This window comes from Pseudorca crassidens, chromosome 18 (genome assembly GCF_039906515.1).
Source record: "Pseudorca crassidens isolate mPseCra1 chromosome 18, mPseCra1.hap1, whole genome shotgun sequence".
Classification (NCBI taxonomy): domain Eukaryota; kingdom Metazoa; phylum Chordata; class Mammalia; order Artiodactyla; family Delphinidae; genus Pseudorca; species Pseudorca crassidens.
Genome location: NC_090313.1, coordinates 47,670,089 through 47,682,155, shown reverse-complemented (window position 1 = coordinate 47,682,155; position 12,067 = coordinate 47,670,089). Strand labels below are relative to the sequence as shown.

The 12,067-nt window shown below is 40.1% G+C and overlaps 1 protein-coding gene across 3 annotated transcripts in view; it reads right to left on the bottom strand.

Moving 5' to 3' along the window:
- Window positions 1–9,875, bottom strand: part of DIAPH3 (diaphanous related formin 3) — a 551,502-nt gene extending 541,627 nt beyond the window's left edge. For all 3 annotated transcript variants that reach the window (XM_067713991.1, XM_067713992.1, XM_067713993.1), the window contains exon 1: window positions 9,522–9,875. In XM_067713991.1, the coding sequence (XP_067570092.1) occupies window positions 9,522–9,701 (180 nt within the window). In that variant the 5' untranslated portion in view covers window positions 9,702–9,875. The remainder of the gene's footprint in view (window positions 1–9,521) is intronic.
- Window positions 9,876–12,067: the final 2,192 nt, after the last annotated feature.

Sequence of the window (12,067 nt, the reverse complement as noted above, 5' to 3'; positions counted from 1 at the left end):
TTTGAATCCAGCCCAAGCCCTCTTTATCACAGTGGTTGGAGGGTTGGAGCGGGTGTTCTAAAGCCACGCTGCCAGGCCCCTGGAGGAGCTTGAGTCGGCAGGTTCAGTTCTCCAATGACCCAGATGTTTCTGGTAGTCTTTACATGCCCTCACCCACCACCATTGCAATCTTTTTTAAAAATAAAATAGACATTTAGGGTATATCAATATTATTTAAATTAAAATTAATCATGAATAGATTAATGAACCAGGTGGTGTAAGGTTACAAGAGTAGTTTTGCATAGATTTTCAATTAGCCAAGTGTTCACATCATAAGCTCAAGCCTATATCAGGTACCACCATGAGAGAAAGTGACTTCCAAAAGCTTACAAACATATGCATACAGCAACTGAAAGCAGGCTCGAGATAACATATCAATAAGAGCAGAATGATACCCTCAGAAGATAGGATGAGTGCAGTTAGAACATGGTTTTAATGAAGACCATCACCTTTTATAAAGAAATGAAACTGTCATACTGAGTTTCTGAATGTAGATTATGTGCATTCTATTTTTCATGTTCATTTCTCGGGCTGTCAATTTTTCATTAGAAATGAATTGTAATTGTCTTTATGAAGTGCATTCTATCCAATGTTTTGATAAACAAAAACAGTTTAATACTACAGTACAGTCCACAATCAATGTCACCAATTTGTAAATCCTGGTTAAAAACTGAATGTTACAAAGTTTCATTTTTATGACACCCAAATAAACAGCCTGCCTCAGGAAAATGCAGCAATTATAGGATAAACTCCCCCGCATCTTGGGAAGACACCTCACAATAAAATTAGCTAAAGAAATGTAACATTACAGATCTTACAATTAGATTAATCCATGTATCTTACTGAGAGTTTCAAGAAATTCTACACCTTAACCCCAGAAAAGGCATATACTTTTTTTTTTCTTTTAACATCTAGAATGACCTAGAATTAGCAATAATTTCCTTGGAGAGCTTTGAGCAGGTTATTTAGCCATCTTTAATCCATGAAGGTTTGACGTAGACCACAGCTACTTGGGTATACCCCAAGGCCCTCAGCACACAGGATGCTCTTAGTACATGTTTGATACATTAAATCCCAGTGCCCCCTTTATTTCTGGTATTTAAGATGGGCTATGATGCTCAAAGATAGAGAGATTATTAAGTTATTGGATATTAATTCCATTCATGGATCTATTTTTAGGGAAAAATACCCTTTTTTTCTGGTATTTAAGATGGGCTATGATGCTAAAAGATGGAGGGATTAGAAGGTTATTAGGTATTAATTCCATTCATGTATCTATTTTCACGGAAAAGAGAGAGAGATATATTGGAAACCCCCACAACAACAACAAAAATACTAATCAAAATTTTTTAAAAATTAAATCCTGTAAGCCCTTACTTCAAAGAAATGAAGAGTAAATATTATAAGGAGATATAAATAGAAAGGGAAGAAATGAACATTTCAATAGAATTTATGATGTTTCATTTCTGAAGCTTACTGATGAGCAGTTACACTGTGTTCTGTATCTCTTTTGTATGATAAAGTATATTGTTTAAAGATTGCAAGGGAAATGTTGACCCTTAGAAAAGCACTTAGAGGTAAACTGTTTTAAAGCACATTGTATGCATCCTTCACTACTGATAAATACTTACTAATCACTTTTCGCTCTTCACGAAACAAAAGACTAAACAAAGGTGCAAAACCTCTGCCTGTTCAAGGACTCTCCTAACGTCTTGTCTTACGGCATCTCCAGGTTCCTCAAACTGAGGTCTGCAGGGCCCTTCCACAGACTCTCCGATTCTATCAGACTTTTGAAACTTTGTATTTTTCCAAGATTATATTAAACGTTAGAAATAAAGCAAGCACGTTCTGTACAATCTGAATGACCCCTCTAGAACCACGTTCCATCAGGCACTTTTGGTGACCATGCCTGCATCTGTGTGCTCTACCAATATGGTATCAGCAGGCCCAACAACATGGACATCATGCCACGTACGGTTCACAAGCTCCTGCACTTAAGAAGAATTCAGTTTCGAAAAGTTCTAATTCCAAAATGACACTATTCAAGGAACGATATACCCAAAGCTATGGAAAGTTAAATTTCAAGAGAAAAATGAATATAGAGGCTGGTGGTCTTGGCTCCAATTCTTTCTGCTCTTTATCAACAGTTTCATATAATTTACTAAAAAAAAAAAAAAAATTTACATATGGCTCTTTTCTTTTTATCATAAGAGTTCATTACTTCACCCAGAACCTCAAGTCCAGACCTTGTGAAAATAACAGGGATGTTAGATAACAGGCCTCCACCAACAGTGTGCAGCCAGATCTTTGGAGCCATCAGTCTGTGCTTAGCCTCCTCAGCTCTGGAATTCCATTTCTATCCAAGAGTCAAGTTGACAAAAAGGAAAACAGCAAATCACACACATAACTTTCCCGTATTAAATCCAACAGTGATGACTTAATTTCAACAAAAATAATTATCAATCACATTAATGTTGTTAATTTAAATTTTATGCGTTTGATACCTTTGTTTTGGATTTTATATGTAAATCTGTTTTGTAAAAGAGCCATAAGCATAAAGAGTTATACTTGGTTTTATATCTATACATATATAAGTAACATTTTTACTATCATTCAATCCACAATGGAGTATCACAAGAATTTTTTTTTTCTAAGTTTGAGGTCATTTCCTTTGCCAGTTTCTTTTTGTAAGTTTCGTTGGTACCTAAGTTTCATAGTTGCATAAAGCTCGTTTTACAAATAAGAACATACCCCTCAGAAAGCTCCAGAAACTTGCTCTGACCTTTCAGTAATAAGAATCAGAAGTCTGCATCAATGCACATGTCACCACCTGACCTGCCAGGATAAGACCTGGGAACAGAATGCCTCCGCCTCAACATGAGGAAAAAGTCTGCTCCAATTAAGATTTCCCAGTATAAGAAAGTTATTCCAATATCCAATGTAACATCCCCAATGCCCTAAAATCTAGACCAAAATTGTACTACTACTACTATTACTACTAATGATGACAACAACAAACCTATAAACGGTAAATATTTAGAGGTTACAGTGCTGTTACAGGTCCTGTTCTCCGCCCATCACATTAACTTTTAATCTTCCCAACAACCCCATTTTACACATGAGGAAGGAAACAGGCACAGAGAGAGGCTAAGTTCACCCAAGTTCACACAGCTAATATGTGACATAGCTGGAATCGAAGCCCTAAAAATGGTACAAGTCACTGCTTGTAAACATCATTCATAATGCCTCTTCTACAAAAAACTGTGAGAAAGGTTGGCAGTGGGTCCTTTGAAGAATAAAATCTATGGCAAAGCATTTCCGAGTACTTTTCATTAATTAGATAGAAACTTGAATACTCCAGCACCAAAACTTAACTTACTGAAACTCTTAAATTCTCCTCTAAGTTAATAATGATTATGTGATTTGCTATTTGAGAAAATTACTCCCAATGGTAAGGTATTTCAATGCCACCCTGCTGCTATTGAGAGAAAGTTACCTTTGTAGATCCTGTTCAAAGAAAGCTGGTGCTTTGATCCTTAATATCTCATAAAGTAAAAGGTTATGCTTAATCTATATTTTATAGACCTAAAAGTCAAATTAGTTTCTGGGATAAACAAGCAGAGTGTGATGGTAAGCATATTCTGTAGCATTCATTTCATTCCTAGTTTGGAGAATACTATGTGCTGAGTTAAAGACAATTACATTAGTGTAATACATAGCAGTTTTTTCTTGTATTATTCTGCAAGCATAAACAAGTTACACACAGGTTAATTTGCATTCTATGTAAAAAGCCAATTTTAAATCCAATCTATAAGGCAGTAAATATATAAAGATTCTAGGACACAGCAATAAAGTTATGCCGTATAGTAGAGTTAATTTAAGACAACAATAAAAACATGACAAATTTTCACATTCTACTAACTGCGCAAAGGTATTTCAGGTAACATCTGTTCAGAAGCAATTGTTACAAGACAGACTAGATGAGATGCAAGGTTTCACAGTGCAATAAATGTATGTCAGTTTGCTTCTTCATAATTAAAGACCCAAGTCTTTGAAAAAAGCAATTAAGCCTTGCTCTAAATCTAAGACAATTATCCCTGCTCCCACCCCTTTTTACTCACAAAGAAAAGATCCAGAGTGATCCAGAAGTAATAAATACCATATATTATCTATTTTCAGCAGCTAAATATACTCCCCAAAAGCCACTTGATATATTTTGTTCTCTTGATAAATCATCTATTAACAAATAAAAGTAAACTTATTTTTCCTGTTAGAAGGATAGAAGAAAAGGAAGTCTGGGATGATTCAGAGCAATTTACATTCAACGCTCTGTATCCGCAGGTTCTGAATCTGACTAGTCAACCAAACACAGATCAAAAATATTTGGGGAAAAAAAGTTCCAGGCAGTTCCAAAAAGCAAAACTTGAATTTGCCGCACACTAGCAACTATTTACATAGCATTTACATTGCATTAGGTATTATAAGTAATCTAGAAATGATTTACTGGAGAATGTGCATAGGTTATATGCAAACACTATGCCATTTTATGTAGGGGACTTGAGCATCCATGGATTTTAGTATTCAAGGAGGGTCCTGGAGCCAACCCCCCGTGGATAACGAAGGACGACTATACTTAGAAGACTGGACTGAATAAAGTGATTTTTACCTTATGAAGGTTTCAGTGCCTGCTAGGTTAGGTGGAATTTTGACATGAATAAAACTCAGGTGCCTAAAGCCTTCAACTAAGAACACCATCTCCAATTCTTGACAGTGTAACTCTAGGACAACTGAGAGCAATCACTTTAACTGAGGACTCAATGAAGAAATAAATTCAAAAAGAGCACATAGAAATCACCTGTATCATTATCATAGTTGCTTTATGATAATGATACAGCACAGCAAGATGAATGAAGGTTCTAGTCATTATTCCAGGAAACCAAACTGTGGTTATCTAATATTCGCTCAAATCACAAATCTTCCAAAATAAACGATACCACAGGAAGAGATTTAAATGAATCTGACGGTTCTCCTAAAACATACATTTATAAACTGTGAAACCAAAACTTTCAATGTGGTCATCCTCATAACTGCTGTTAGTTTCCTGTGGCTGCCGTAACAAATTACCACAAACCTGATGGCTTAAAACAGCAGAAATGTGTTCAACTGGGCTAAAATCAAGGTGTCAGCAGGGCCGATCTCCCGATACGGGAGAAGGGTTCCTTGCCTCTTCCAGTGTCTGATGGCTGCCAGCATTCTTTGGCATGTGGCTGCAACCCCAATCTCTCTGCCTTGTAGTCACCTCACCTTCTCCCTTTCTGTAGTCAAATCTTCCTCTGCCTCCTTCTCATAAGGAAGTGTGTTTGCATTTAGGGTCCACCCTGATAATCCAGGAAAATATCCCCATTTTTTAAAACTTAACTTAATCATGCCTGCAATGTCCTTTTTTTGTCATAAGGTAACGTTCACAGGTTCCAGGAATTAACGTGAATGTTAAGACGTGAATAACTTTGGGGGATCATTATTCAGCCTACCACACCTGCCTCCAAATAAGCCCAAGGAAATAAGGCGTGCAGGCACTATTCTCACCAAGCCCACTACGATTTCAACTCTCAAGTTCCCAGAACAATAAGCAGAAGTTCTCCAACCTGATACCTCTTCCCACCTCACAATCTGCCTATAATCAGGAAATCACTAATTCTATATTCATGAAAGGCATTACTAACTATTGTTAATGGTTCCTGAATGAAAAAAGAAGCAGTAAAACAGTAAAAGTAAAACTCCCACTAGCATGGGAGAGTAATACAGGATAGGGATTAAGGATGTGTACTCTGAAGCCAGCTTGCCTAGGTTCAAATCCCAGCCTCACCCACTGGCAGCTGTGCAACCAAAGGCAATTTAACCTCTGTTCCTCAGCTTCCCCTTCTAGCAAACAAGGCTAATTAATACTATCCACCTCATAGGCTTGTTATAAGGATTAAAGCACTTGAAAGTTATGAAGCACCTAGAACAGTGCTCGGCTCACTAAGGTTAACTGTTATTGCTAACAATGACCAAACATAGTAGACATACAGATATTAATGGACATGGTGAAAAACCTCTCACAACCAAAACTGATGGTACTGTAATGACATAACTGGACAGTAACAATCTATACAATGGAAACCATGATTAGATAGATGCCAGATTTACACTAAAGTCTGTGAGAACTTAAAGGATATTCCTAATTGAAAAAGAAGAGCTACTCTTCCAGCTTGGATCATGGAATTTACTGGCCCCCTTTCAAAGGGCTGGCACACATCCTAGGGACGGAAACTTCTCCAGAAGCCACAAGTCCTGCTCTCACTCTGGATCTGGTAGCCACCACTGTGCGTACTGTGTGTTTCTAATAGTGGGAGGTAAGAATGGAATGCCCAGAATCACTGACAGGCTTTTCATGACGAGTAAGAAACTGTTTTGTTTTGTTCTAGAAGGGAAATAGGACTCGGGTCCAGGTACTGACGCTGTGACCTAGGGCAGGTACAAGTTTAATGATCCTACTGAATTCTATTCACCTTCACAGTCTTCACCCAGGTTCTTGCACTGTCCTTCCAGCCTCCACTGGTTGCAAGCCATCTCCCAGTAACTATCCCAGTAACTTAATACACACACGCTGCTTGCCATATTCCCTGCTGAAACCAAGTTGGTTAGTTCGCAAGCAGCCCAAAAGAAGTTGATTCATTACGCAGCCAAACTATCCTACGTTTATAATAGACAGACTTCTACTATTTACACACATCTATGGGGAGAAGTTCTATGCTAGAGATGTTTATAAACAATTCAGAAGTAACTTGAGGCCCACAACCAAACATGCAGTAGAAAACAAGGATTTGTTTGTCTGCTTTATCCAGGTTCAAAGTAAAACAGGATTTTTACACTTTTACACTTTTACCTTCTTACACTAAGACAGGAGTCAGTGGCCAGGTTAGCCCTGAGTTCCACTACCAGTCTGTAGCTTTGTGGTTGCAAACACCAAGCACCTACATTATCCCTACTCCTGTCCCATCACCAACCCGCACTACTTGTTCCAGTCAAAAGCAGCTGCCCCAGGCAACTACAGGACCTAATGACTAGGTGACCTGAAGAGATTCAGGCTAGCTAGCATCACTTCATCCCAAATCAAGAGAAAGCCAAGAACCAACTTGATGTCTGGCAATACAGCAGACTGAACAACCGAACAATCATTTTTTGAGGCATTGCAGAGATCTCATGAGGAAGAGGTGGTCTCCAAAGATCACCCTCCAACCCATTAACAAGTGTTACTGGAGTGGGACTGAGAACAGTGAGAAGTAGGCAGACTGGGAAGGGCTGCTCAGAAGGTAACCTTGAGATTGGGATACTGAGCCTAGGCCAGGACAGAGTTAGAGCTGAGCCTGGAACCCCAGGCCCTCTAAGAGTCCAGTTCAATAGGGAGGTGGCACCCCCAGGCTCCTGGTGGAAACAGACTCAGATCATCTCCAGAGAAAACCCTCCCCGGTTAGGCCTCCTAGAAGACAGGTTTAAGACAAAGCAATGAAATTATTGAATTTGAAATTATTGAAATACAAAGTTTAACAAGCGCAGAGGGAGAGACCAAGCTACCATGGGTGCAAGTCAATGTCAGACAGTTCAAAGATGCACATACCAGAATTCCAAATAAAGAATAAAAAGAGTAAAGTAGGAATTGTCTAAAGAAATAAAGGAATATGAAACAAGGAATATCAGGAATACAGTAACCAGATCGGAGTAAGCAGATCGGAAAAAGAAGCAAATGGAACTTACAGAAATAAAAAATAATTGATAACACACATATTCACAAGTTAAATAGATTAGACAGAGCTGATAACAAAATTAGTGAAATGTAAAATACCAAGAAATTACCATGTAAGCAAGAATCTAAATTAGTTTGTGAGATTACAAAGAATCCAAATTACTTCTAAATTAATTTAAAGTTTTGATTCAAATCAGACCCCTATCTAAAAACACACACAGTATTTTAGATGTGTTTATTAAATTTAAGGCTTAAAAGTGTTGTCTTCAGACATTTTTTTCATCTTTACAAAATACCTAAGAAATGAAAAACAGCACAGACCCTAGAACTCACATCACCTGATACTTTTCTCAAGGAAACTAAACTTAAATATTATCTTAGGTTCTGTTTTCATGACCTCCGTTCTGGAATGAGTCACAGCAAATTACACTTCATGTATTCCAGAGCACAGAAGTCGGAGACAAAATGGAATGACAACATTAACCCAGATGGTAAACTGTAAAAGGAAGAAAAGTCATTGCCCAGTGGATTCTTCTCATATGGGATAGAATCTTTCATTGCCAGTCTAACCCTATCTTATTTATTCCTCAGCTCTGTCAAGATAACAATCAACAACATAGTTGATCCTCCTGTGAAATTTCACCATTCCTATGGCCATGTTGATACTTAATTTTGTGTAATTAATCCATGTTGTCCCTCATTTTCAGTATTCTGATACATCTCTTAGCTCTGCTCTCAGTTTTATTCATCTATCATTTTTAATTGTTATATGTAGCTACTCACTCCTCCTCCAGAAGACTTTATTCCCTTAATTTGTGTATCCTGACTTACATTCCTAACAACTTTCATTTGTTCACAGAAGGCACATGCTGTGCTGTAAAATTTCACCTATGACTAAAATGTTTTTCCATATTCCTAAGTAAAATGGAGGGGTTAGTATTAAATTTTCAATTCCGTTGGTCCCACCCCAAATGTATCCACTCTCTATGTGATTAATTTGTGATTTATTTACACACACACAACAAAACAATCTTCACTGTCTATTCTTTCACTAGTTGATGCCAACAGAAAGATTTACAAGGCGCTAATCATGACACTTCCTTTGACTGTTGAAGTGAGTCAGAGAAGCAACCAGAACAGCAGGTTTCAAATACTTAGACTTCTTTCCAAACTAAACAAAACATTCTTTAGCAGTGACCACATGACCCGCCAATTTTAAACGAGCTGTTTCAACTTGGAAAATCATTATCTACTTTTTAAAATTCTTCTTGGGATTTAAATATTAAGCAGAAAAAGAAATACTATCACCTAAAAGTTCACTTTGATATATCTCATACCCTCAGATGCTGGGGGGGAAAGGAAAAGTTTAACTTAAAAAAATGTGAAGTCCATAATGACGTCAATATTCAGACATTTGAACTGCTTCTCACGTCAGCCTTAAAAACTCTGGGGCAACACACTGATCAGGGTATTTGTCAAAGGATCCAAATAGAATTGGACCCTGCCGTCATAAGTCTACGAAGAGATTGGCAGCTCTGACAATCTAGAACAAAATGTAGCCCCCAATTAGGCCCTGTGGTCCCACCCACGCTGTCAGTCAGGTCAGAGCTGAATGACATTGAAGGACCCGGGACCGAGCCGCAGCCTACCGGCACTGTGGGAGCTGCCCCACCCCCCAGCTTCAGGCCTAACTTACAAACTTAGGGCGTTTCTCTCCAGGCTCCTCGGGGCCTCCGGGCGGCGGAGGGTGCTGGAGGCCCTTCCTGCGCGGCATCTTGCTGTCCCGGCAGCTGCGGAACGAGGCGGAGGAGGGATAGGGGGCTCCGGCGGCCGAGCCCTGCGCCGCGGGGTGCAGCCGTGGCCGGTACCTATCCATGCTTCCCCGCAGCTCCGGGGAAGTAGGAGAAGAAAGAAGGCGGGAGCTCTACAAGCCACAGGCGGGAGCCCAGGGGTCTGCGGCGCACTCGCCTTCCCGGTTCCGCCCCCCACGCCGCCAGTTGGGTTCAGCCCAACCGCTGCCTCCCGGGCCACATCCAACACATCCGAAAATTCCCGCCGCCGCTGACCGCCCGGGACCCGCCAATCGCGCGCTGCGCGGTCAGTGACGGTCCCGGGAGCCGCCCCTTCCGGGAAAAGTAAACGTGATTGGCTGTTCCGCCCGTTCTTTTCGCTGTTCAAGCTTCTGTTGGTCCAGGCAGCCCACCTTAAGGGAACTGGGCGGGATTGGGTTTGGGGAAGTGTGGAGAATTTATGGGGAAGTCTCTTGTCTGGGTGTATTTGGAATTTGGAGAATGGGTTCTTGCTAATCTGGGAGTCTGGCGAGACCCGCCCTACACCACCATATGAACAACGCTGGGATGTGAAATCATCTGCTAACCTTCTCTACAAGTCTCGGGAGGTCTCGGTGCGATGGCCACTGAGAAAAGTAGTTCTGGGTCCCGTACTTGAAGGGGTGCTAAGCGGGAGAGAACCACAGCGCCCACGGCGCTCCATAAGGATGCTTTCTCAACAGATTGTCAAAATGCCTGCTGAGTGCCGGAGTACTACGAGCCCGCTCAGGGTGGCAGAGACGGCCACCAAATATCAGCGCTGGGCCACGCCCTTAGGGAGCTCACAGTCTAATGTCCTTCACAAATCCTTACACAAATAACAAAATAATGTAAATGTTATAGCAGTTATTTTAAAAGTTCATTGAGAACAAAAGGGAGAGGAATTGACATTAAAGCTGAAGGAGGGGATTTGGAAAGACGAAAGGAAGGATGCCTAGATTTTCTCTGAACAGAAAAGAGTGGCAGGACTTTCAGATAAAAGACGTTCCAGGCAGGAGCAAGGCCAAGAGGAGTGAAGATCAAAGAGTTGAAAAAACTTCAAGGGCATGTAATGAAGGGCCTCGAGCGAAACCATTCCGAAGAGTTTATTGTGTATAGCCAAGGTCGAGATACAAGGCCAAAGCGGTTTTCCCACACATAAGCGTGTTTTCTTTCCCCTTTAAAAGCAATCTCTCCCTTTGAACTATTTCCTTAAGCTACCCATCTTCTGACTCCATGGAGGTGGTGTGGGTAAACATGCAGTACTGATTTGGGTACAAGAAACAACTCTAAGAACTCAGGAGATTAGCACAGAGGTTGAGAAAATGGGCCTTAGTTTCAAGTAAGTCTTCACACTACAGTTTTTTTTTGGGGGGGGGGGGGTTGTTTGTTTGTTTTATGTTTGTTTGTTTTTATATTTGTTTACTGTACCAAACTTTCTGTGCCAGTCTCTGTCCTCAAAAATCACCTTATTTTTAGGGGAAAGTCCAGGAGAACAGAAAGTTCAGGAGAACTGCAAGTCGTTCCTATGTATTGGTGACCGTTAGACCCAGATGCAAATTTTATTCCCGTTATTTACTAGCTATGTGATGTTGGCGGTGATGTTAAAATTTCTTTCTGTTGCCTTTCCATATGCAAAAGGGGATGATAATAATACCTAACAAGCAGTGTTGTCAGGCTTAAATGAGGTAGCATATGTAAAGTTCTTAGAAATGTCTGTGAAAGCCTCTCCCACCAAAGACCACCAGGAGGAACATGTGTAGTTGAACCAGTGGAGTTTGTTACTCATAAAGAATGAGGACATGCACTATGGGATGGGGTTTCTCAGTAAGAGTCCAGAAAAAGAATGAGAAGGGTTACTCTGAATTTCAGCGCTGTCAGGGATTGGGGACAGTTCGATGAGTGTGTAGCTTAGTAAATCTTATCTAGAAGGATGGCAGGCTAAAGAATGAGGCTAAAGCTGTAACTGACAAAGGAGGAGCAGTCATTGATAGTCTTGAGAGGTTTGGTATTTAGTGATTTGCCCACTGACCTTATTCTGTATGATGGGTTATTTCCTTGAGAAGAACAACAGGGCCTATCTGTGAGTGTCAGGCCAGCTTCTAAAAACACTGAGGCCCAGCTGGAAGTGGCAACTAGTTCCCTCATGTCAAGGGCTGGTTTTTTCTTTCTCAGGTCCTTGGCATGTAGATGGAACTAAATATAAATAAGCAGGAGCTGTTATAATTGATTTTCAGGCTTTACATAGAGCACTCTAACATTTTTCTCATAGAAATTCTTTGCAACCACAATGCACCTGTGAAAATAATACATTTGTCTAAATTTCACATTTTTAAAGTGCATTTTATATGTGTTTATTATTTAGACATCGCAACAGCATGCACTGCCCCTCATTCTGATGCCCCAACAAGAAGGATATGATATACCCTACTGA